The following is a 27802-nucleotide window of genomic DNA, read 5'->3' as shown; positions in this document are numbered from 1 at the left end:
GCAAACATACCAGGTTATAATCTATTTAGGAAGGAGAGAGATGGTCGTAAATGTGGAGGAGTAGCTCTATATCTGAGAAACGATATCACAGCAACTGAAATGACAGGGGCCTAGGGAAAGGAAGAAGCAATATGGATCACCTTAAAAGAGATGATGGAACCTTTGTCCACATGGGTGTTGTCTACAGACCTCTGACACAATTGGAGGAACTAGATAAAGATCTGGCTACAGATATCCAAAAGTTGGGAAAGAAAAGAGAGGTGCTGTTGCTGGCCAATGTCAATCTGACGGATGCAGACTGGAAAGTTCTATTTGCGGAATCGGAAAGAAGTAGAGAGATTGTGGATGCTTTTCAAAGTGCTCTGCTCAGACAAATGGTGATGGAACCCACAGGGAGGGAGCGATGCTGGATCTGGTGCTCACAAATGGAGAAAGTGTGTCAAATGTCCAAGTGGGTGATCACCTGGGCAGCAGTGACCATCAAACAGTTCGGTTTGATGTAACAGCTGAAGTTGGAGGGCAGCCACTCACAACCCAAAGTCCTGGATTTCAAGCATGCTGACTTTAGTAAAATGGGGGAATACTTGAGGAAGGAGCTGATGGGCTGGGAGGACATATGAGAAGTGGAAGGGCAGTGGTCCAGGCTGAAAGAAGTTATAAATATGGATACAAACCATTATGTAAGGAAAGTAAATAAAAGCAAGAGAAAAAGGAAACCGATATGGTTCTCCAAGCAAGTGGCTGAGAAAATAAAGGCTAAAGAGTTGGTGTTCATGAAATACAGAAAAACTAAAGAAGAGGAACATAGAGAGGAATACCGGATGAAACTGAAAAAAGCCAAGAGAGAGATACGTCTGGTGAAAGCGCACGCAGAAGAACAAATGGCTAGAAATGTAAGGAGGGGCGACAAAAATTTATTCAGGTATATTAGTGAAAGGAGGAAGACTAAAAATGGAATTGTGAGACTGAAAGATGCTGCGAACCGCTATGTGGAAAATGATGAAGAAAAAGCAAATGTGCTAAACAAATACTTCTGTTTTCATAGAAGAAAATCCTGGAGAAGGACCATGATTTTCTGGAAAAAGTACATATGAGAATGGAGCGGAGCAGATACAGCACCTTTCACAGAAAGAGTGTTTATGAAAAACTTGAAAATGTAAAGGTGGACAAAGCCATGGGACCGGAGGGGATCCATCCCAGGATATTGAGGGAGCTCAGAGAGGTTCTGGCGGGTCCTCTTAAAGATTGGTTTAATAAATCCTTGGAGATGTGGGAGGTTCTGTGGGATTGGAGAAGAGCGGATGTGGTTCCTCTTAACAAAAATGGTGACAGAGAAGAAGTTGGAAACTACAGGCCAGTAAGTCTCACTTCGGTTATTGGAAAAGTAATGGAAGCGATGCTGAAGGAAAGGATAGTGAATTTCCTGGAATCCAATAAGTTGCAAGATCCAAGACAACATGGTGTTGCCAAAGGTAAATCATGGCAAACGAATCTCATTGAATTCTTGACTGGGTGACCAGAGAATTGAATCGATGTGCGATAAATTTCAGCAAAGCCTTTGACACGGTTCCTCACAGGAGGCTCTTGAATAAACTTGACAGGCTGAAGATAGGACCCAACATGGTGAACTGGATTAGGAACTGGTTGATGGACAGACTTCAGAGAGTGGTGGTTAATGGAATTCACTCAGAGGAGGGAAAGGTGAGTAGTGGAGTGCCTCAGGGATCGGTGCTGGGGCCGATTCTGTTCAATATATTTGTGAGTGACATTGCTGAAGAGTTAGAAGGTAAAGTTTGCCTTTTTGTGGATAATACCAAGATTTGTAATAGAGTGCACACCCCAAAGGGAGTGGAAAACATGGAAAAGGATCTGCAGAAGCTAGAAGAATGGTCTAATGTTTGGCAATTAAAATTCAATGCAAAGAAGTGCAAAGTGATGCATTTAGGGAGTAGAGATCCACGAGAGACTTATGTGTTAGGCGGTAAACGTCTGACGGGAACTAGAGGATATGCAATGAAGTTGAAGGAGGACAGACTCAGGAAAAATGTCAGGAAGTATTGGAATACCCTCCCGCGAAAGGTGGTGGAGATGAAAACAGTAACGGAATTCAAAAATGCGTGGGATAAACACAAAGGAATGGATCCTCAAAAGCTTAACGGAGATTGGGTGGCAACCAGTGGTGTGCTGGAGCTGGCTTGCTCCGGCTCGCAAGAGCCGCTTGTTAAATTTTGACAGCTCTTGCAAGCCGGTTGTTGTTCGAGGCAAGCCGGATCCATTGCAGGAGGTAAGCATGGTAGGAGGGGGCCATGCTTACCTCCCCTCCCATTCCCAAACATGCCCAGCGATTGCCCTTCACCCCCACTGTCCCCTCCTCCTGCTGCTGACGTCAGAAGGCCGGACTAAGGGCACGAAGTTCACGCGAACTGCAGCAAACAGGGAGGAAAAGCTTGGGCAGCAGGGCTTTAACATGGCGCTTCAACGGCGAGGAGGAATTTAAAAAAGATGGATGGGAGCGGGAGGGGATGGTGGGGGCGAAGGGCAATCGATGGGCATGTTTGGGAGCGGGAGGGGAGGGCAGGGGAGGGAGGAGAATCGCTGGACATGAGATGGGAGCGGGAGGGGAGGGCAGGGGAGGGAGGAAAATCGCTGGACATGAGATGGGAGCGGGAGGGGAGGGCAGGGGAGGGAGGAAAATCATTGGACATGGATGGGAGCGGGATGAGAAGGCAGGGGAGGGAGGAGAATCGCTGGACATGGATGGGAGCAGGAGGGAAGGGGAGGGAGGAGAATCGCTGGACATGGATGGGAGCGGGAGGGAAGGGCAGGGGAGGGAGGAGAATCGTTGGACATCGATGGGAGCGGGAGGGGAGGGCAGGGGAGGGAGGAGAATCACTGAACATGGATGGGAGCGGGAGGGAAGGGCAGGGGAGTGAGGAGAATCGCTCGGCATGGATGGGTAGAGGGGGGGAGGGGGAGAGAAAACAATTGCTGGGCACGGATGGATAGAGGGGGGCAGAGGAGAGAAGACAATTGCTGGGTATGGATGGAGGAGAACAGGGGAGAGAGGAGAGTTTCAGGACATGGATGGAGGGGCGGGAACAGAGAGAGAAGAAATGCTGGACATGGAGGGAAGATAGAGGAAGGAGATTAGATGAGGGAAAACGAAGTGAGGAGAGAAACTGCACATGGATGGAGAAAATAGGCAGAAGCTGGCTCCACTGTACAGTCAAGTCTGCGGAGGACCAGAAATGAAGAAGAAGAAAGGAGGAAAGAAAAGAAATAAATGGAAAGGAAGCCCTGGAAACGGAGTCAAGGGAACAGATAGAGAGCAGCAGAATCAGTTACTGGGCCAGCATGATCAGAGAAACAACAACGGTAGAAAAAAATAATTTTATTTTCATTATAGTGTTTGGAATATGTCCACTTTGAGAATCAGGTGCTGAACGTTAAAAGTTTATATTTATTTACTTATTTATGGCATTTTATCCCATATTAAATATGAATTAGATTGGAACCTGGGATCATTTAATTTTCTTTTCCTGGAGAGTAATGCATTGACCCCCCCCCCCCCCCGCTATAGCCAGCTCTGCAATTCTTTGGGGGGGGGGGCAGAGGTGGATGGGGGGGGGGGGGGCGCAGAGGTGGACCGGGGAGAGAGCCTGTTAAAAATTTACCAGCACACCACTGGTGGCAACACCAGTAATTGGAAGCAAAGCTAGTGTTGGGCAGACTTCTAAGGTCTGTGCCCTGAAAATGGCAAGGACATATCAAGATCAGGTGTACATATAAAGTAGCACATATGAGTTTATCTTGTTGGGCAGACTGGATGGACCATACAAGTCTTTATCTGCTGTCATCTACTCTGCTACTATGTTACTATCTTAAGGTTCAGCAGCTGAGATCAGGACCAACTCTAGGCTAACTGGTACCCTGCAGGGAAAAAAAGAAATTGATGCCCAACTCTGTAGGTTTCCCCTCCAGTATTCAACTTCTCAAATCGCTGCTTCTTTCATACCACTGAGCAGTTTCTCACCCTCCTCATCCCCTACCATCATCAGTGGCCTTTGACCTCTCACAGTGCTCCTCATACCAACCCCCATCCCTTGATGCTCAGCAAATACAGCAGCTTCAGCCCCCCACCAGCTTCAAAGACCCCCCCCCCCCTCTCTCTCTCTTTCATCCCTTCCTCTCAGCAGGCTGTTGTTAAGTTACTGTGTCCCTTCCAGAATCCTGCCTTCCTTTACCTGTGGCTCCTTAGTCCTTCAGTTTAGCAGAAACTCCTATGCAGGGTGCAACAATTCCTCAACTTACGGGTTCTTACTAATAACTACTACCTGTGGCTTCAACCTCCATGGCAGGGGCAGCCTCCACTTTAAAGTGCTCTTCACAATTAAGGCAGCATGACGGAACAGCTGGCTCGAACCTCCTACATGTGCACGTGCATGGTGGTTCTTGATTGGTTGCAGCTGGGGTGGCACCCCCACAGGCATGGTGTCAATTGTGGCTGCACAGGTCACACACCTCAACCAATCTGACTAGTATGAAAAATAATGGTGAGAAAGTCATGGAGGTAATATATGCATGATACATGATTGCGATTTTTTTGCAGCCATTTTACTAGATCAATATGATTAATCCTCAGGATCAGAAGACCTCCGGTCACTATGGAAATATACTGTATAGTGTCTGGTAGGACCTGGGCTATCTTTTCTATGTTTGATGAACTTTAGACACAATGGTGGGGAGCCTGAATTGGATTTATGTGTCTACCTGGAGCGGACTTTATAGGGGCCGTGCAGTTGGTGTAAATACATTCCTTCCAGGTGCTAATGATAATAAGAGCTGTAAGCTGTGTTTCAGCTGTGTGCAGTTTCTTGTTTCTGCCAGCAGCATGCAGCATCTGGATGTGTGAAATGAAAGAAAGACACACACACACGCTCACGAAGAGGCAGGAGGGAGGGAGACAAAAGAGAGAACCCTATGTTTAGTAAAAAATCGGACTCAGAGACTGATCGAGGAAAGAGAAAGGAGACCTCCTCCTAACGCAGCTCATTCATTCACTCTCTCTCCTCCTCTGATCACATTATTCAGTCTCGGTCGCGCACACTCACATCCTTCCCCATCGGACCTGTGGGCTGTCACTGGTCACTTGCAGCGGCTGCATGTCTAGTTCTATCAGTTGAGACTATTCTTTCTTTTCACTTTAAAGGAAGCAGAAAAGAAAACGTGGGAGCTGTTGGGACTGCTGGAAGGAGTCGGTCATTCCTATGATCGTTTCGCTATTTTGGATTCTCATCGCGATTTTGGGGAGCATACAAAAACAGCAAGGAAGCCGTCCACCTCTTCTTCCTAAGAATCTCCTGAAGAGTAGCAGAGCCCGGGCAGAAAGGAAAATGTACATAGATCTAGCGACTCCCAACAGCAAAGGTAGAGGCGAGATCTCGTGCTGTTTGCTTCCCCGGGGCCAGATCGCTTCAGTAGGCTAGAAAACTGAAGGGAGGAGCGGCTCGCCCTATGCACCCTCAGCCAGTGGGCACCGTCGGGGCAGGAGGGCAATTAGCTCAGTGGTTTGCTTTTCTTGGTGGTGATCGAGGATCTGGTAGGGATGGGACAGATCAGAGGGACAGTATTTGGGAGCTGCAAGGCACGGTGCAGGGTGTGTGCAGGACAGGCGGATGTGCCCCGGCGCGGTAGAACTTGTTGGATGGTGGGGGTGTCTCTCCCAGCTGCCCTGTCTCGCTTTGCGCCTCCTGCCATGCACCTGGCGCTGTTGTCTCTCAGGTAAGGCCAGCGAGCTCCTGCAGAGGAGTTTGGCGCCTTCCCAAGCCCGGCCCCCTTTCTGACAGCAACTTCTCCTACCGCTCACAACGTTTTCCTCGTAAATTATGGAGATCGGACTTGCCTTACAGAAGAAATGTTTGTAAAAATGCCATTTGCTTTTGTCTCTTTCTTATGCTAGGTGTTTCTCTTGATTCGCTTTTCCTCCCTTCCATTTGGGCTTTCATTACTTTTTCTCCTTTTCTATATCCTCAGCTTATTTCGCACTTCCCATTTTATCTTGTTCTATGGAGAAAAAAAAACCAACAAAAAAACACTTCCCTTGCTGAAAGCAGGGACATCTACATTAATTCATTTTTCAGAACACTGTTTGATTAAAACCGTGCCATCAGATGTGCCCACCTAGCACACTGACTTGCCCAGCTCAGCATTACCTAGACTGCTTGGTTTACAGGAGGCGTTAGAGTGGCCACGGCCGGTGTATGATCTGATGTGCCTGTAGCCGAAGTGGACAAATCGCTCCTGCCTAGATAGAACCTGCTCGTTCTAGTCTTTTTATTCTGCCGTCTTTTACTGTGTTAATTTGTTTCTGTCCTCAACTCCTATGACCTTGATTCTTTGAGGGCAATGATGGCTTTTGTTGCACCACCTTAAGCAGTTATCAGAAATGCTGTTGCATGCTAGTTTTAAGAAGCACATCCCCCCTCCCCCCCCAACTATGATGGTTTAAACAAGAGCAATTCTCTTAAAGTGTGTTTTTGGCAGATATAATTATATAACATGCAATTAAATGTAATGCCAGTACATCATAATTAAGACCAGAAACTTGCTTGGGTATTATTGGTGAGCTAATAAAGAACAGACAACATTGTTTATTTCAGTTACAACACTTGACTACCGCCACTTAACAACTAGGAGTCATAGCCAAATCATAGTGCTTAAGGAATTATGGGTTTTAATATCAGCAAGGTTTAAACCCTCAAAACATCTCCCTCCATGTCTGAATTGAGTTGGGGCACAATGTACAACCACCCAGTGAACCTTGAGGTCCTGCCTTAACTCCCTTGTCAGCTAGGCTAAACCATCAAGACATGAACCTTTATGTCGGTATTGCACTGTGGCCCAATGTACACCACTGGGTGAACATTGAGGCTCTCTCCAGAAGGACCTCCATCTGCACAGGCTCGAGCTTGGGGACCCCCTTAAGCCATGACAAAGCTAAACACTCTAATTCTTGCATGTTCCTAGGAAAGCAAAAGATGGGATGGGCCGGGTAAGCAAGCCACCTCCGAGGAGCAAGAAGGATCCCGGTCCTCAGAGGGCTGGGCTGGCCTTATATTGGTGCTGCTAAACCCGCCCTCCCCTAATGAGTTGTATCCCCATTGGAAGGTGATTCCTGCCAGCAAGATTTTGAACACGACAGCCCAATAAGGGGCTAACCACGGTCCTGCGCTCCTTCCCTTCCTAACCAATGGAAGACTTGGCCTGAGTCAGAGTGCTGGAAAAGTTGGGTTAGCTTGTCCCCCAATAAGGGGGGGATAGCCATTCACCCTTATTGTCCTGCAACGCTGGATGAATGGATGAAACTCTCAATATAAAGATGGTGTTATTCAATTGAAAAAAGGGTGGAACAAACTTCTCTGAACCTAGGCCAAATGAAAGTAGGCTGTACATTTACAGCAGAAACCAATCAGTGGCAAAATAAATAGAAGAAATTATATTTCATAAACGTGATTCAGCTGAGAAGTTTGTTGCTGAAGGATGTGTTCAAAGCTAGTAGTGTAGCTGGATTTTGAAAACAGTTTGCACGAGTATTTTTTAGAGAACAGGTCCTTTAATTATTAGGCTGATGGGATTGGAGATTGCTACTTACTTCTAGAGCTGATGAACAGGAAACCAATCTTCCCATTAGGATTTGCTGGATACTTATGCGTAAACTGGTTTGGAAACTGGAAGTGCATCCTGGGCAAGGATTCCTTTGTTGGATTATATAAGCTCTAGTGGTCCCCTTATTAGACTATACTATACCTGGGCCTTTCAGGGAGATAGTGTTTGGAGATGGGCACTGCAGTGGCTTCCCATAAAGGCTGTATGCAATTTTTAAGAAACTGTCCTGGTTTTCCAAGCCATGTGTGGATATGGTCTGCAGTATCTGGGACATAAAGGGGAGTGATTTAAGTCAGTTAGATTATTAGGCCTCCTGTTATGAATTGTAGCTGACTGTGTCCTCAATGAAGAATATCAGGTGTGTGGGGGGGTGGGGGGGGGGGGTGGGGTGAGCAGGGAACAGCTTTCTTTGTGTTGCCCCTAAATTATGGAATGGTCTCGCCGAGCTGCTGAGACAGGAAGTAGATTATAAGATCTTCCCAAAGGGACTGAAGACCTGACTTTTCCCATTGCGTTGAGGATTTGCCCTTTAGGAAGCTATTTCCTGTCAGAAAAGATAAGGGGAGTACATTGCTTTTATAATGTGTGAATTGTTATGGATTAATGTAGTGGTTTTTATTTATTGTATGCCACTTTGAACAGTATATGCAACTGGGGAGACATTTTATACACTTTTTAAAAATAAGTGACCAGGACTGGCCACCATCAGAGTCAGTGAACTACCTACTGGACCTCAGGTCCCTTGTTTTCAGGTGGGAGTGGGGGACTGCTAGCTCCTTAAGAGATCTGCTTATTTATTTATTAGGATTTATTTTATGCCTTTTGAAAAAATTCACCCAAGGCGTTGTACATAAGAATAAGCCAGACATAGGCAATAGACAATTACAGCAGTAAAAGTTTCAAAAAACAGTACACATTATGGTATAGTATCTTACTTATAATGTCAACATAACATATTAAAAACATCTTAATATGCAGGGGGTAAGTGGAGATAGAACAGATGGAAAATGTTGTCTCTGAATTCTTATTTTTGTCCCCTTTCACAGCTAAGCATATATCATGCACACATTTTCTGTCCCTGCAAATATCATACATTCATCGTCTAGGTGCTAGCTTAGAGGGAGGAGCATTTTCCTAGCGCTAGAGTATGGCTGCCTGAACAGCTTCCCATCAGTAGATCTTAATGGAGGTTTGCATTGTTAATCCCTTTGAAACTGTGTTTCCAGACATGTAATATGAAGGCAGACCTTGCTAGATAGGTTTTCAGGTTTATCACAAGATAGTTATTGGAGTCTCATTGTATGCCAAATCTATCTCATGCATATTTATTGTGGCAATTCTGAAAACCCAACTGTCTAGGTGTGTCTCTAGGACCGGTCAGAAAACACTGTTCTGAATGTTATGGCTGTGTTGGAATGGGCTGAAAGAATTTCTACATTTATCAAACCCTATCAGATATTAAAAAGTTTTATATACTTGTATGAATAGAACATTTTCAAGCACTTCATTATTATGAACACAAAATGGCGAAAGTATTCATCCAAAGAAGAAAATAATAAAAATTCAAGGTGATTGTGTTTTGTTTCCCATCTCCCATCATCTATCTCAAGGGCATACATGCACATGCATACAAATCCTGGAAAATATTCCCAGTGAAATAAGCTGCTATTGAAGAACATGGGGCTCACACAGTGGCTTTCTTCTGGGATATGGGCCTTTTGCAGTGCCAGGATTTCTTTTATTAGGTGTTTTTTCTTTTTCAGTAAGAATATTGTTCCATGTTTTGCAAGCATTCATGTTTGCCTTTGACATATGCCATTTTGGCAGCCAAAACACATTGCAGCAGGATTTTTTTCTCTTTTGTTTATTAGTTCTGTGAGTTAGCCTTTTTGTATACACAGGTTCTTTATTTGAATAAGGAAGACTTTTTATTCTGTATATCTGATGTATTGACAAATACAGAAGTTGGATTCTGGCCATTCTGGTGAATGTGGTGTGAGTGCGTTTATGAGAGCAAAGAGATAAAAAGGACAAAATCCCATGACAAAAATGATCAGGAAATAATGGAGTGGGAATAAAAAACCAAAGAACTCACTAATTGGCGTGTGAGGAGAGAGACCCATTAAACTCCCTAGGTAGCGTGGCAGAAGCATCCCAGGCTGAAGTCCTCTCACATTATACGCTAGGCAGCTTTGCATACTCTCTACTGACACTGAGGCAGTGAGCTAGGAATGTGAGAGCAACTTTACAGGATGCTAATGGCTCCTGAATGCAGGCATTCCAGCTGAAACATGGCCGTGGTTGAATCTCTTTTTCCTGAGGTCATGCTCTCCTATTGTTGATATTATCTTGTTTTGAATACTTTAATAAAAGACTGTCCAATTATGGGTCCTTTAATTTTTTTTTTTGGTTTTATGAGAGCAGCATTTGGTTTATACCTGTTCCCTATATTGATCTGTGAATTTAGATGGCAACACCTACCCTTTTATTCCATTTCGTGGCACTTCTACCAGTTTCATCATTCAAAGCAGGATGTTCTGTGCTACGAAAGGGTAAAACTACAGAGAGACTAGAGTGATGAATACATTTGATTACTGCATAATACGGTTTATTCAGCCTAAAGTCTCTCTTAGCAAAAAACTTCAAACAGCTGAGAATACTGTGGCTCATCTCATATGTAAAGCCCCTGATTCGCCAAGTCATTGGCTTCCAATATATGCAAGAGGTATCTTAAACTATGTGTACTTGTTTATCAAATTGTATTTGTTTTTTAACCTGACTCACATGTAGTAATGTTAGAATTCAGAAGGGACAACATTCGTTCATCAAAAAAACATTTAATAGTGAACTTTGTTGAAGAAGACCCGACACAGGCCGTGTTTTGGGTGCCTACCGCACCTAGCGTCAGGGGTCACAACCAATGACAAAGGGGGCTTCAACAGACTAATGTCAAAAGGATGATGATTTCCGAAATTGTGTGTGATGTGTTTCCGTCCAATTAAAATGCAGAGCTCTCACACTCACGCCCGTGTCGTCTTTCCTTTCAATCAAAGTTCACTATTAAAAGTTTTTTGATGAAAGAACGTTGTTCCCTTCTGTTTTTAAAGGCCCTTTGTGCTGTTTTTTTGCTGGGACTTTTTCTGTACTTGGTTCCCTCTCTCTGTTACGTATTGTTAGAATTACCTTTAAGTAATGCGCATTCGACATTGAGAGACTATCTTCTACTCCATTTTCTGTGTTGTAAAAATCTTCATTACAGATCAATTCATTATGCAAGCTTCACTACTAGGAAATGGAATTACCTACCAAAGTTGCTCAGATATGTTAATGACTACTTGAAATTTCATAAATTGTTGAAAACATTCTTATTTACCTAGTAACGTAGTAGATAACAGCAGATAAAGACCTGTATGGGTCCATTCAGTCTTCCAACAATATAACTCATTACATAAGGTATGACGTGATACGTCATATGCATACCTGATCTTTGATTTGTCGTCGCTGTGTCAGGGCATAGACTGTAGAAGTCTGCCTTGCACTGTCCTTTATCCAGTTCTTTGGTCACCCAGTCAAAGAAGTCAATCAGATTCATTTGGCAGGATTTTTAGTGAATTCCTCCCACTATTGGTATTGCTGTTCTTGTTGGTTAATTTATTTTCAAAATAAGTCATCTTGATGCTTGGATGTTTTAACCTTTGATGTATTTTTGTTATAGCTCTCTTATTGTAATTTGTTTTACATTTTGATGTAAGCCACATTGAACCTGAACTTGTTTGGGATAATAGTGGGGTATATGGGCACCTGAGGGTGTAAAATGAGAAGCAGTAAACTGTAATCATACTGGCTCACACATTGGTTTGTTTGTTTACATTGGCTTGATATACTGCCTATCACACTCAATGTGCAATGAAGCGGTTTTCAATAAAACAAAATCAAGGAGCTGAGGGGTTCAAGTAAGGAGAAGAAAAGACAGAGGCAATGGAGAAGACAAGAAGGAATAGTTACGGGAAGAGCATATGAGGACAAGATCTTTAGGGGAGGGTGTGAGAAGGAAAGGCCTATTGAAAGAGCCAGGTCTTCATATGTTTCTTAAATGCTTGGTGTGGGATTTCTAATCTGACAGCCAATGACAGGGGCATTCCAGAATTTGGAGGCATGTGTAACTAAAAGCAGTTTCTCATGCGTTACCTAGTTGTAGGCATAAAGGTGGAGGGAGGGTGTAAAAGAGCAGATTGAGACAGTGGCGTTCCTAGCCTGGATGGCACCCGGGGAGGATCGCCGATGCCCCCCCCCCCCGGGTGCACGCCGCTGGGGGGGGGGGGGGTGCCACGGTGCGCGCCTTTGGGCTCCGACTTCATTAACTTCATCGTTCGCTGCAGCTCCCTCTGCCCCGGGAACAGGTTACTTCCTGTTCCGGGGCAGAGGGACTGCAGCGAACGAGCGAAGTTAGCGAAGTCGGAGCCCACAAGGCGCGGACCGCCCCCACTTGGTACGCCACTGGATTGAGATGATCACAAGGTTCGTGTCAAGTTGTATGGAACCAGTAAGTTTGCAATATAGTCTAGAATAGAAGGGAGGGTGAGGAGGTGTAAAAGGGGCAGTTTGAGATGATCGCAAGGTTCGTGCTGAAGTTGCATGGAACCAGTAAGTTTGTAATATAGTCTAGCGCAGAAAGAAGGTATCTCTTGTGGCTATGATGAGGAGTTTAAATTTGATGTTTGCAGAGACTTGGAGGGCATTTTGAAAGAAACATCCAGTTGCGATTTGGACGTCTTTGCAAACACATCGAAATCCAGGGGCAGGGAAACCTGTGTTTTCAAAAAAAGATGGATGTCCATCTTTTGTTTCGAAAATACCATCAGAGACGTCCAAATCCTTAATTTTGGACGTCCTAGATCTGGACGTTTCTGACTTATGGTGCTTTTTGAACCAAAGATGTCTGTGTCCAAAAACGTCCAAATGCAACATTTGGACGTGGGAGGAGCCAGCATTTGTAGTGCACTGGTCCCCCTGACATGCCAGGACACCAACTGGGCACCCTAGGGGCACTGCAGTGGACTTCATAAAATTGCTCCCAGGAACATAGCTCCCTTACCTTGTGTGCTGAGCCCCCCAAAACTCACTACCCACAACTGTACTAACCATAGCCCTTACGGGTGAAAGGGGGGCACCTATATAGGGGTACAGTGGATTTGTGGTAGGTTTGGAGGGCTCGCTGTTTCCTCCACAAATGTAACAGGTGGGGGGGGGGGTATGCCTGTCTGAAGTGCACTGCAGTACCCACTAAATGCTCTGTGAGATCTACAGTACCCACTAAAACTGCTCTGTGAGAAGGATGGTCCATCTTCTGTTTTATGTCGAAAGACGGATGTCTTTCTCTTTCAAAAATGTGGCCTGTTGGAGCCAGTATTCAGTAATTAATACAAGGGAGACATGGTAAAATCACAAGAATTGTGAAGAACATGAGAATATACGAATAGCCATTTCTGGTCAGACCAATGGTCCATCCAGCCCAGTAATCCTGTTTCCAACAGTGACCAATCCAGGTCACATATACCTGGCAGAAACCCAAATAGTAGCAACATTGCATGCAACCAATCCCCAGGGCAAGCAGCAGTTTCCTCAATACTGTCTCAATAGCAGACTATGGATTTCCTCCAGGAAACTTGTCCAAATCTTTTTTAACCCAGATACGCTAACCGCTGTTAATACATCCTCTGGCAAAGAGTTCCAGAGCTTAGCTATTCGTTGAGTGGGAAAATATTTCCTCCTATTTGTTTTAAAAGTATTTCTACGTAATTTCATTGAGTTTCCCCTAGTCCTTTGTATTTTTGAAAGAGTAAAAAAAATTGATTCACTTCTACTTGTTCTACATCACTCAGGATTTTGTACATCTCAATCATATTTCCCCTCAGCCTTCTCTTTTCCAGACTGAAGAGCCCTAACCTCTTTAGCTTTTTCTCATATGAGAGGAGTTCTGTCCCCTTTATCATTTTGTTTGCTCTTCTTCGAACCTTTTCTAATTCTCTGCATATCTTTTTCAGATACGACAAACAGAACTGAACGCAATACTCAAGGTTATGGTCGCACCATGGAGCGATACAGAGGCATTATAGTATTTTCGGTCTATTCACCATCCCTTCCTAAAATTCCTAGCATCCTGTTTTCTTTTTGGCCACTGCCACACATTGGTAGATCTTTTTCTTGAGTGCTGACCCCCAAGGTGGATCCTAGCATCAGGTAACCTATGATTTGGATTGTTCTAACCCAATATGCATCACTTTGCATTTGTCTACATTAATCTCATCTGCCATTTGGATGTCCACTTTTCCAGTTTCCTAAGGTCTTCCTGCAATTTTCACAATCCACACGGTTTTTCACAACTTTGAATACTTTTGTGTCATCTGCAAGTTTAATTACCCTCGTTCGTCATTCCGATTTCCAGACCATTTATAAATATGTTAAATAGCACTGGTCCCAGTACAGATCCTTACACCACTCTACAATTACCCTCCATTGAGAAATGACCATTTAAACCTTACCCTCTGTTTTTTGTCCAATAAGCAATTCCTAATTCCACAGAAAGACATTGCCTCCTATCCCATGACTCCTTAATTTTATCAGGAGTCTGAAAATCTAGATGCACTACATCAACTGGCTCATCTTTATCAATCTGTTTATTCACACCTTCAAAGAAATGAAGCAAATTGTTGAAGCAAGACTTCCCTTTGTTGAAACCATGCTGGCTCTGTCCCATTATACCATACATAGACTGTACTAATTGCAGGTGTTTAAGAGAGAATAGTGGTAGGCCAGCATATAAAGCATTACAGTAGTTGTGTAATGACTAAAGAGAGGATTAAGTATGAATAGAAGCCGAGGAGAGGAAAGATATGATGGAGTGAATCATCTGAAGTGCAAAAAAAGAAGAGCAAATTACTGGGTCTAGTCTTGATTGTGCCACTGGCAAACTGTGTTAGTTGTTGTCTTGATAGATATATTCCAGTGTTACAGGATTAGATGGGATTTTATTTGTTTGGAGAGATTGTATAAAACTTGTAATTTGTTTTAAACAATATTGGTATCAATTCGTGCCCAAAGAGCTTCTATGTAATAAAATCTATCTTCTTTTATGATTGAGGCCATTCTACTCCCACTTCCTCCCAAAAAAGATATTCACCACCCAATGAAAGTGCTACCAGCCAAAGATGTCTGCTATCTACTATTGAAGAGGGCCAGAGAGATGGGCTGCTAATGTGGCTCAGCAGAGCACCAAACTTTGTGCCAAAGACAAGCTTGCTACTGTTGCTTCTACTCCTGCCTCCTACTGCTGATTGATGCTCCTGAATAAACAGCCAGTAAACTTAAGAAAGACTGAAGCAGTCTGATGTTAGTAACACCTGCTATTTCCAGGGTTACTGCAATGCTGCTGCCCTCATCAATGGGAGATGAGAGGTAAAGCAAGGAGAGAGGGTTGATGAAGGGTTCCTAAAACTGTCCTGGGGGAATCCCAGTCAATCATTATTTCTAGGTATCCAACACTGAATATGCCTGAGAGAAATTGGCATGCAGTAGAAGCAGTGCATGCAAATCAATCTCATGAGTATTCATTGCAGATATCTGGAAAACCTGACTGGTTGCATTTTCCTCAAGAGAAAAAGAGGTCCACACCTTCCACAAAACACAAGTAAAACAAAACAAGGGTGGAAGAGGTCAAAATCCAAATGACAACCAAACAGCTGAGGCAGGGGTTTCAAAATAAGGTTTTATTGGGAGGGGACCCGACATGGTCCATGTTTCAGCAAAAATGCCTTCTTCAGGGGTCGGATAATATGAAACGTCAGTACAACTCAGTCAGAAAGTAGAGTGCTAAAACAAGCACAGACAAAATAACGCTGAAAAACCAAAGAACACTGTCTCTTTGGAAGAACTCTGTCTCTGTCTCGGTGAACAGTGAGGAAGGTCATGTCTTAATTTCTCCACATTTAGGGTACCTTTTTATGACTTAGTCATGAATGAAACAGGTCCAGACCAAGGCGTTCAACTTTTCGTTTTTGTTTTGTTCCATTATGGCAGAAAAACATCCAAGTTGTGGGAATGCCCAAATCCTCCCTGACATAACCTCCTTGTGATTTGGATGCACTGCAGATGAATTGCATAGAAAAATATCTTTAAAATATTTTTTGAAAATAGCGATTTGGACATTTTTGCAAAAAAAAAAAAGTCCAGCTGCCGCTTTGTACTGCTTTTTGGACATTTTTCTGTTTCAAAATGAGTTCCATATAGGTAGCTTAGGCAAACCTTCTAACATATACTCCTCTTTCTTCTCACTTAACTTTCAGGCCCCTAATTGTGCCCCCTCTAGATGACGTGGAGGGGGCATAATCAAATGGGGACGCCCATCTATAAGGGCGCCCATCTCTAAGGACGGCACCATAAAAGAGGCGTCCCCGACCGTATTATTGAAAGAAGATGGGTGGCCATCTTTTGTTTCGATAATACGGTCGGGGATGACCAAATCTCAACATTTGGGTTCAACCCAGAGATGGCTGCCCTTAGAGATGGCCGGCACTGGTTTTCGCCGATAATGGAACCCGAGGCTGGCCATCTCAAAACTGGCCAAATCCAAGCCATTTGGTCGTGGGAGGAGCCAGCATTTGTAGTGCACTGGTCCCCTTCACATGGCAGGACACCAACCGGGTACCCTAGGGGGCACTGCAGTGGACTTCAGAAATTGCTCCCAGGTGCATAGCTCCCTTACCTTGTGTGCTGAGCCCCCAACACCCACTCCCACAACTGTACACCACTACCATAGTGAAGGGGCACCTACATGTAGGTACAGTGAGTATTGTGTGGGTCTTGGAGGGCTCCCATTTACACAAGTGTAACAGGTGGGGGGGGGGGGGATGGGACTGGGTCCGCCTACCTGAAGTGCACTGCACCCAAAACTGCTCCAGGGACCTGCATACTGCTGTCATGGAGCTGGGTATGGCATTTGAGGCTGGCAAAAATATGTTTTTAATTTTTTTTTTTTTAGGGTGGGAGGGGGTTGGTGACCACTGGGGGAGTATGGGGAGGTGATCCCCGATTCCCTCCGGTGGTCATCTGGTCAGTTCGGACACCTTTTTGAGGCTTGGTCCTGAAAATAAATGGACCAAGTAAAGTCGGCCAAATGCTCGTCAGGGCGGCCCTTCTTTTTTCCATTATTGGCCGAGGACAGCCATCTCTTAACCACGCCCCCGTCCTGCCTTCGGTACACTGCTGACACACCCCCTTGAACTTTGTCCAGCACTGCTACAAAAAGCAGTTGAGGGTGGCCAAAATCGGCTTTCGATTATACCAACTTGGCTGCCCTTAGGAGAAGGGCACCCATCTCCCGATTTGTGTTGGAAGATGGCCGCCCTTCTGCTTCGAAAATAAGCAGGATAGACGTTTAAATATTAAACTTTGTTGCATTTGTGTGTATATATCATACACACAAATAAGGGCAATTTCTAAAAGTTATTTACCCAAGTAAATGGTCTATCTGAAAAATGCCGTCTTTCCTGCAGGTAAAAGTACACAGTAATGTTTGTGTAACTGTCGGGATTTGTTTTGACTGCAGCTATGCAGCACCCTAGAAGCAGCTGCACTAGGTGGCTGTCTAGTCTTGCCTATGGTTGGGCAGCCTTGCACTAAGCTATACCCCCTTATTGTTATTTGTGATACCCGGATAACCAACAAAAAGAGCCACAGAGCTGGAAGTAAATGATATTAATCAGGCAACATAAAAATATATTGTGTATGAAGTAACTAAATGAGAGATGCAGTTAATTTAGGGCGATACAATTGTCTGTCCTACCCTACTAGTCTCCCTGTCCTTGTTATCATTACAGGCAGCATTAAGACATCTTTCCTTAGTATCATATTCTGAACGTTGTCAAGGTAGCATCAGTTCATTCTGATTTTCCATACATTTCAAGTAGCCTGTTAAAATTTAACATTTCTTACATTCCCCAAATTAGACTAGACACAGTGATATTCTTTAGTACAGGAGTGTCCAACATCGGTCCTTGAGAGCTGCAATATAATCAGGCTTTCATCAATGAATATGTAAGAGATCTATTTGCATACACTGCCTCCATTGTATGCAAATAGATCTCATGTATAGTCTTTGGGGAAATCCTGAAAAGCCAACCTGGCAAGGTCTAAGCTTTAAATATGTGACTCTGACTTTCTATGTGTAGTCCCTCCTCAGTGTTCACCAGGCACCCTACTTTAGTACCTTTGTTATGGGTAAAGAGAAATGTCAGGCTCCAAAATTGTATGGGATACTCTTGTAGCTCCAGAAACTCACCTTATATCAAGATAATGTTTTTCTACCAATATCTTAGTAACCCATCACAGCTGTGAGCCATAAAAAAGGTCATTAAGATCTGAGTGACAAAACACTAGCATCCTTCTCTATTCAAGAAACAAGTTAAGGATAATGTTTCTAGCTCCTCCTGATATAAGTTAGGCATAGTCTTTACTACATGGTCATCTTTTCTTGATCAACTGGTTGACCTGTCCCAAGACACTACTTTCTGTACACGTCTACTTGATGTGGCATGAGAATTACACCATGTATTTAGGCTAAACATTTACCTGTCTAATTTTACATGGACATTGCTCATGGCTGCCAACTTACCACTTCCAGTAGCCACATTTTAAGTAGGGGTGGATTGTTTTATTGAGCATTTGAGCATGCCCTGATGGGCCATGTGATAAGGAACTACCAGCAGCATGCACTATAAAGCTGCGCTGAGGCTAAAGAAGCAAAAATGAAAAAATAAGAGCATGGACCTTCTGAGCCACTGTTGGGCTCAAGGCACTGTTGCTTTCCTGCTCCCCTCCTTTGGCATGGACTTCCTGTATTAATAAGATGTCCATACTGAAGGAGGGGATGGGAATGTAACAGGGCCCATTATAGGAATGGCAGCACTGATTTCAGTGGGTAGAATCAGGGGCTACAAATAACATAGGTAGCTATGACCCTCCTTTGCCCCACCACCTTGTACTAATGCCTCACCCCTTTCTCTTTGATGGGAGAAAGCATAGTTTTACCCAAATAATTGACACAGACATGAAGTTTCTTATTTGTAATAACATTAGGCTACAGAATATTATTAATCACAAAATCAGGCTTAGTATCCAAGACAGCGCGTACATTGACTTCAACAGTACTTTACTGGTTTCCACTCTCCCCCCCCCCCCATGTGACCCAACAAGGTCTTCATCATCTCCAACCAGTGGTATGTTGGGGTGGCAACTACCATGAAGCAAGGTAGCCCCATCTTGCATGCAAACAGGCCCCAGCGTGAGCCATGTGTTGTTCATGGGGTACACCGGCTCTGTCCAGCAGCACCAGTCCACTTTACAGTTAATCTCTGTAGTCCCTCAAGTTTACCCTCTGGCTTGGGTACACCTGCCACTGCAACAGCTGATGTGCTGAAATCATGCCAGTCCTAAGGTGGATGAGTGAGGTGCTGAAAGTGTGGTAGAAAAAGGCCCAGAACAGCCACAACTGACTCCTATTGTCTACCTTGCTCACAGCTTCCCTGCCAAGGGGGTAGGGAGCCCAACGCCATCATCCAGCATTGCAGCTCCTGCATTTTTGGGAGCTGCACAGGTGAGAAGGGCAAGGCAAAGGCGGCATGACATGATGCTATCATCAGCTACCTTGACCATGGCTCGCTGCCTTCACATTCATTACTGATGTGGGTATGTAAGGTGAAACCAAAGATTGGCATAAGATATGCATACAGGAACTCATCAAGTTGACAGCTACGATCCCCTCCCCCCCCCCCCCCCGTCTAGTTTATTTGGGTATTGTCTTCTGCCTGGTAAATTTGATAGTGTAATCTATCTACCACCTAGAACAACCAGGTGTGGTCAGTTTGACATAGGTGTTTTCTTCTCTCCATCTTATAGTTTTGTTTCCTTCCTATTTAATGTGACCTGGTCATTGCCTCTTATCTGCTTAATTTAGCACAAACACTATGTCAGGCTCTCTTGTTCCTGTTGTCTCTTGGAAATTCTCCAGTACACCCAAGTGGTGTGCTAAGCAGGTGTGGTTCACCCAGCTGAGTGTAAGATAGTGCACACCATTCACAATCCTCCCACTTTCTTGCTCCTAAAGAAGTGGTTTGTTTATCAGTTAAATAGATTTTTCACTCCCTTCACAAGCAAGCCAACTGGCTGAAGTTCAAAATTTAAATTCCCCAGTGATGACTTGTTTCATAAATGGAACAATATTACACTACTTACAAAGATCACAGAGTACATGAGAAAAAAAGCTTGTAGGTTATAAATACAGTAGTCTCATTGGAAGGCCATGTGCACAAATATTCAGTGTCTGGACAATAAAATGCTTGAAATGACATCCCTAAGATGGCTTAAATACTGAAGCTATCCCAATGAAGTAATAGGAGCCAGCTCTGTGGGTGCTGCATCTCCAATATTAAGCAAGTTCCTTCACTGTGTCCAATGAGGAATAATCTGTATCATGTCTGGCACCCCAATCATTTTGAAATGTTGAAATCTATGGGTACAGAGAGAGCCATAACTGGACTAAAGTCGTAGTACATAAGTATTGCCATACTGGGACAGACTGAAGGTCCATCAAGCCCAGCATCCTGTTTCCAACAGTGGCCAATCCAGGTCACAAGTAACTGGCAAGATCCCAAAACAGTACAATACATTTTATGCTGCTTATTCTAGAAATCAGCAGTGGATTTTCCTCAAGTCCATTTTTTTCTTATCATTTATATATTTATTTGTTTCAAATATCAACAAGTATTACACTTGAAACAGAAAAAGTACATTCATCAGAAATTACTAATAGGGAAATATAAACATATTAATATTAATGTTATTTGACTAGTACTTCCAGTCCACATTTAAGATCCAAGATTAACATTTATGGAGAATGAACAAGAAATTCCTCAGAGGTAATAATAACCGGTTTTCATGGTTCTTATTTACATTCAAGGCTATTACCGATGAGAACTTCTGTCTGATATAAATTCAGAGAGCTGCACAGAATCAAAAAAGGCATACTTAACCAACTGATAACAAACAATACACTTGCAAGGATAACGTAAAATAAAAGTAGCTCCCATTTGGAGAACCCCTGGTTTTAATAGAAGAAACTGTCTGTGTCTTTTTTGGGTATCTTTAGACACATCCGGAAATATGCGTACTTTGAAACCCAGGAAATCATTATCTCTGTTTCTAAAAATTTTTTTCATAATTAAAACTTTATCCAAAGATAAAGCTAAAGTAACTAACAAGGTTGAAGCGGTCACTGAGGCCCAGATGCATCAACCAAACGTAAAAAAAGCAAAATCATAAAAGCCATTACTGAATTTTAAAAAACGAACAATGCTCCAAAAAAACAAGTCGCACAAGTTCGGTGCGGTATTGTAAAGAACCATGCATCAGTCCCCGTCGGTAATAGGCTCCTAAAGCATGCGCAGAGCAGTCAAGCGTTATGCTGGCTGCTCTGTGCATGCCAGAAACGTCAAAACCAAAAAAAAAAAAAGAAAACAATACAAACACGTGGCTCCCGCTTTCCCCTGCATAAAAAAATGTCTCCACAAACATTAACAAAGGATCGGGAGGGGGCAAAGGTGCTCATCAGGAGCGTCCTGTGTGGTCGGCCTTGCCCCCCCGCCCGAGATCGCCGCTGCTCCCCGCTTCTCCGTTCATGAAATACAAAATGTTAAAAATCTAAACTTCTGCATCACCGGGCCCCCCGCCCTTCCTGTCTCTCTCTTCTGCTACTGTCGGCAATGGTCCGTCTCCCGCCGTCCTTCGCCATCCTCTGCCTCCTCCGACATCTCTTTCCTTCTTCCTGTGCCCGCCCTCCTCTGACGTAGATAACTGACGTCAGAGGAGGGCGGGCACAGGAAGAAGGAATGACGTCGGAGGAGACAGAAGTGATCGAGAACAGCTGATCCAACCCGTGCAGCGCCTTCACACACAGGTGAGAGGCGCTGCACCGGCCATTATGGCAGAGAGGGGGGTCCGGTGGAGGGGGGAGCGGTGGTGACAAACTCAGGGGGGCGGGGCCGGAGGTGGAGGATGGCGGGAGGTGGAGCATTGCCGACAGTAGCAGAAGAGAGAGACAGGAAGGGCGGGGGCCCGGCGATGCAGAAGTTTAGATTTTTAACATTTTGTATTTCATGAACGGAGAAACAGGGAGCAGCGGTGATCTCGGGGGGGGGGGGGGGGGCAAGGCCGTCCACACAGGACGCTCCTGATGAGCGCCTTTGCCCCCTCCCGATCCTTTGCTAATGTTTGTGGAGACATTTTTCATGCAGGGGAAAGCGGGGAGCTCACTTTTCTTTTTAAACTACTACTACACATGATTTTTATGGTGCAGGGGGCAGCGGGGAGATGACAGCTCAGGCCTTAACAACAGGTCTGAGCTGACGTTAAATTTCTGACGGTAAATGGTTCATTGCAGTCGTTGGTATGGTTAGTGCATTCCGAATTGACCACATTTCAATGGTAGTTTCTCGTTTGCATTCCGTTTTCGTTAGCTGCTAGCCTTGTCGGAAAATGGCCTTTAATGCATGCTACGGTTTAAAATTTCCTCCTTAAAGGGTCGTTAAAGAGTCATTAAAGTTTTGTGCATCTGGGCCTAAGTCCTCTGTTGGGGTTTCTAATAGTGCAGAGACATCAAGGGATTGGTCAGGTTGCTGTGCTATAGTATCCAACGTTTTAATTGGTAGGTAATAGGATTGTACAATAGGAGGAAGAGTATTATCTGAGAATCCTAATATTTCTTTTAAATATCTGTTTAACATTTCTCTTGGAGCAGTTGTTACTGTTCTCGGGAAGTTTAAAAATCTTAAATTATTTGATCTTTGAGCATTCTCTAAGTTTTCAATTTTTCTCCTCATATTAGTTACATTTTTAATAGTAACTCTTTGCAAGTCTTGAACTTTCTCAAAGTTCTCAGATAAAGATTTAGTCTTAAGAGTCATATCCTTCCTTTTTGACTCTGCTACCACAACAGTTTCTTCTAGTTGTTTAACCCAAGTTTCAATAGACTGTATTTGTGGACACAACACTTTTCCCAAATTCGCAATTAATGCCCAAAGGCTTTCTAAGGTAATATCTGTGGGTTTCTCGTTAAGAAAATTCAAAGTACCTTGACCTCGTGTACGGTCGGGTTGGGTTTCCTCCACTCCCGAGTTCACAACAGCCATTGTTCCTCCCGCAAACTGAGTTGGACGCTCCAGAGCGAGCAGAGGGGAACTTCCACCCTGTGCTCCTCCACTCTCCAGGATCAGATTACCAGCTCCCGTCAACTCACTCGTAGCACTATCTAGAAGCTGCGGGGACGACGCCATCACTGGGGAGGGATCGCTCTGGGGTTGCGGGGGCAGAGTTCGCCGGTTAGGGATGAGTGCCACATCCAGCAGGGGCAGCGTCTCAGGCTCTCCAGTCGTCCTCAAGTCCATTTTAATAATGGTCTATAGACTTTTCCTTTAGGAAGCCATCCAAACGTTTTATAAACCTGCTAATCTAACTGCTTTTACTACATTGTCCAACAACAAATTCCAGAGTTTAATTACACATTGAGTGAAGAAATATTTTCTCCAAATTGTTTTAAATTTACTACTTTATAGCTTCATTGCATGTCCCTTAATCCTAGTATTTTGGGAAAAACAAGCGATTCAAGTCTACCTGTTCCACTCCACTCATTATTTTATAGACCTCTATCATATCTCTCCTGAATTGTCTTTTCTCCAAGCTGAAGAGCTTTAGCCTTTCCTCACAGAGAAGTCGTCTCATCCCCTTTATCATTTTCGTTGCCCTTCTCTGTACCTTTTTTAATTCCACTGTATCTTTTTTGAGATGCAGTGACCAGAAATGAACACAATATTCAAGGTGCATTCGCACCATGGCGCGATACAAAGGCACTATAACATCCTCATTTTTGTTTTCAATTCCTTTCCTAATAATACCTAACATTCTATTTGCTTTCTTATCTGCTGCCGCACACTGAGCAGAGGGTTTCAACATATCTTTAACGATGATGCCTGGATCCCTTTCCTGGTCGGTGACTCCTAACTTGAAACCTTGCATTACTTAACTATAATTCGGGTTCCTCTTTCCCACATGCATCACTTTGCGCTTGCTCACATTAAACGTCATCTGCCATTTAGATGCCCAGTCTCCCAGTCTCATAAGGACCTCTTGTAAGTTTTCACAATCCTTTTGCGATTTAACAACTTTGAATAACTTTGTATAGTCAGCAAATTGAATTACCTCACTAGTTACTCCCATCTCTAGATCATTTATAAATATGTTTAAAAACAGTGGTCCCAGCACAGACCCCCGGGAAACCCCACTATTTACCCTTCTCCATTGAGAATATCTTTTAACTAGTTTTTAATCCACTACCTCCTAAGCAATGACTCTCCAATTTCTTCCGGAGTCTTTCATGAGTTTTTGTCAAATGCCTTTTGAAAATCCAGATACACAATATCGACCGGCTCACCTTTATCCAAATGTTTGTTCACCCCTTCAAAGAAATGTAATAGATCGATGAGGCAAGATTTCCCTTCACTAAATCCATGTTGGCTTTGTCTCATTAATCTATGCTTTTGAATATGCTCTGTAATTTTGTTCTTTATAATAGTCTTTATCATTTTGCCCGGCACCGACATCAGGCTCACCGGTCTATAATTTCACGGATCTCCCCTGGAACTTTTTTTAAAAATCGGCGTTACATTGGCCACCCTCCAATCTTCCATAATCACACTTGATTTTAAAGATAAATTGCATATTACTAACAATAGTTCCACAAGCTCATTTTTCAATTCTATCGATACTCTGGGATGAATACCATTTGGTCCAGGAGATTTGCTACCCTTCAGTTTGTTAAATTGCACCATTACATCTTCCAGGATTACAGAGATTTCATTCAGTTTCTCTGACTCGTCAGATTTGAATACCATTTCTGGCACCAAGATCTCTCCCAAATCTTCCTCGGTGAAGTCCAAAGCAAAGAATTCATTTAATCTCTCCACTATGGCTTTGTCTTCCCTGAGTGCCCCTTTTACCCCTCAGTCATCTAGCAGTCCAACCAATTCTTTTGCCGGCTTCTTGCTTTTAATATACCTAAAAACAATTTACTATCAAGCTCATTTTCAAAAGAGAAGGATGCCCATCTTTCGAAACAAATCGGAAGATGGGCGTCCTTCTCCCAGGGTCGTCCAAATCGGTATAATTGAAAGTCAACTTTGGACGTCCCCAACTGCTTTCCGTCGCAGGGATGGCCAAAGTTCAAGGCGGTGTATCGGAGGCATAGCGAAGGCGGGACTTGGGCGTGCCTAACACATGGACGTCCTCCACCCATAATGGAAAAAAAAGGGTGTCCCTGACAAGCACTTGGATGACTTTACCTGGTCCTGTTTTTCTTACGACCAAGGCACAAAAAAGTGCCCAAAATGACCAGATGACCACCAGAGAGAATCGGGGATGACCTCCCCTTTCTCCCCCAGTGGTCACTAGCCCCCTCCCATCCTCAAAAAATATCTTTCAAAATATTTTTTGCTGCCTCTATGCCAGCCTCAGATGTCATACTCAGGTCCATGACTGCAGTGTGTAGGTACCTGGAGCAGTTTTAGTGGGTGCAGTGCACTTCAGGCAGGCGGACCCAGGCCCATCCCCTCTCTACCTGTTACATTTGTGGAGGAAACAGCGAGCCCTCCAAAACCCACCAGAAACCCACTGTACCCACATCTAGGTGCCCTCCACCCATAAGGGCTATGATAGTGTGTACAGTTGGGGGTAGTGGGTTTTAGGGGCGTTTTGGTGGGCTCAGCACACAAGGTAAGGGAGCTATGTTCCTGGGAGCATTTTATGAACTCCACTGCAGTGTCCCCTAGAGTGCCCGGTGGGTGTCCTGGCATGTCAGGGGGACCAGTGCACTACAAAAGCTGGCTCCTCCCAGGACCAAAGGACTTGCATTTGGTTGTTTCTGAGATGGGCGTCCTTGGTTTCCATTATTGCCGAAAATCAGAAACGACCAAGTCTAGGGACGACCATCTCTAAGGGGGACCAAAATTTCCAGATTTGGGTGTCTCCGACCGTATTATCGAAATGAGAGATGGACGTCCATCTTGTTTTGATAATATTGGTTTCCCCGCCCCTCCATCGGGATGTTTTGCGAGGACGTCCTCAACAAAACTTGGGCATCCCTTCGATTATGCCCCTCCATGTGTTTTTGCCTCCAACGCAATCTTTTTTTCTTTGCTTTCCTTATCAGCGCTTTGCATTTGACTTGCCATTCCTTATGCTGTTTCTTATTATTTTTAGTCAGTTCCTTCTTCCATTTTCTAAAGGATTTTCTTTTAGCTCTAATAACTCCCTGCACCTCACTTTTTAACTGTGCTGGCTGTTGTTTGGTCTTCCTTCCTCCATTTTTAATACATGGAATATATTTGGCCAGGATGGTATTTTTGAACAGCATCCACGCCTGATGTAAATTTTTAACCTTCGCAGCTGCTCCTCTAATTTTTTTTTCACTGTTATTCTCATTTTATCATAGTCTCCTTTTTGAAAGTTAAATGCTAACATATTGGATTTCCTGTGTGTACTTATTCCAAAGCTGATATCAAATCTGATCAGTTATGATCGCTGTTATCAAGCGGTCCCAGCACCATTACCTCCTGTACCAGATCATGCACTCTACTAAGGACTAGGTCTAGAATTTTTCCTTCTCTTGTTGGCTTCTGTACCAGCTGCTCCATAAAGCAGTCCTTGATTTCATCAAGGACTTTTACCTCCCTAGCATGCCTGATGTTACATTTACCCAGTCAATATAGGGGTAATTGAAATCATCCATTATTGTTGTGTTGCCCAGTTTGTTAACCTCCCTAATTTTTACATCCGTCTGTTCATCCTGGCCAGGTGGACGGTAGTGCACTCCTATCACTATCCTTTTCCCCTTTACACATAGAATTTCAATCCATAGGGATTCCAAGATATGTTTTGTTTCCTGTAGAATTTTCAGTCTATTTGATTCAAGGCCCTCCTTAGCACACAAAGCTACCCCTCCACCAATTCGATCCACCCTATCACTATGATATAATTTGTATCCTGGTATGACAGTGTCCCACTGGTTATCCTCCTTCCACCAGGTCTCAGAGATGCCTATTATATCTAATTTTTCATTTAGTGCAATATATTCTAACTGTTCCATCTTATTTCTTAGGCTTCTGGCATTTGCATATAAACATTTCAAACTATCTTTGTTGTTCTTATTTATATCTTGCTCAGTAGTTGACAGTGTTAATTTACAGTTTTTTGTCTGATTTTTATTTAGGGACATCTGATCTACTATGCTGTGTTTTGTAACCTCGCTATCAGGATACCCTATCTTCCCTGTTTTGGTGATATCTTTGAAAGATACCTTGTTCCAAATCATGCATTTTTAGAACGGCTGTTGGCCTTCCCTCAGGTTATAATTTTAAAGCTGCTCTATCTCCTTTTTAAATGCCAGTGCCAACAACCTGGTCACACCTTGGTTGCCCAGTTCCTTACAAGTCTAAAACCTTCCTTCCCTGCATCATCATCTCATCCACGTATTGAGACTCCAGAGCTCTGTCTGTCTCTTGGGCCCTTCACGTGGAGCAGGTAGCACTTCAGAAAATGCTACTCTAGAGGTTCTGGATTTGAGCTTTATACATAAGAGCCTAAATTTTGCTTCCATAATCTATCACATTTTCCTATGTCATTGGTACCCACATGTACCAAGATAGTCAGCTACTCCCCAGCACTATCTAAAATCCAATCTAGGTGACGTGTGAGGTCTGCCACCTTTGCACCAGGCAGGCAAGTGACCAGGGGATCCTCACATCCACCAGCCACTCAGCTATCTACATGCCTAATAATTGAATCACTAACTACACTACAACAGCCATCCTAACCCTTTCCTCATGGGCAGTAGCTCCTGGAGACACATCCTCGGTGCGAGAGCATATTGCATCCCCTGGTGTGCTGTTCCTGGCTACAGGATTAGTTCCAGCTGTACTAGGGTGATGCTCTCCTTTTAGAAGACTTCTCTCCTTCAAGGCAGCACAGGAGCTGTCAT

The 27802-nt window shown here is 43.8% G+C and overlaps 1 protein-coding gene across 1 annotated transcript in view; it reads left to right on the top strand.

Annotated features, from left to right (window-relative positions):
• The first annotated feature begins 5008 nt into the window (after positions 1 to 5008).
• The window catches only part of SYT7 (synaptotagmin 7), an 824787-nt gene continuing 801993 nt past the window's right edge, over positions 5009 to 27802 (top strand). Inside the window, 1 exon segment of the mRNA XM_030201170.1 lies at positions 5009 to 5427. Within this exon segment, the coding sequence (XP_030057030.1) occupies positions 5268 to 5427 (160 nt within the window). The 5' untranslated portion in view covers positions 5009 to 5267.

Source organism: Microcaecilia unicolor, chromosome 4 (genome assembly GCF_901765095.1).
Source record: "Microcaecilia unicolor chromosome 4, aMicUni1.1, whole genome shotgun sequence".
Lineage (NCBI taxonomy): Eukaryota > Metazoa > Chordata > Amphibia > Gymnophiona > Siphonopidae > Microcaecilia > Microcaecilia unicolor.
This window is presented reverse-complemented; position numbering and strand designations above follow the sequence as displayed.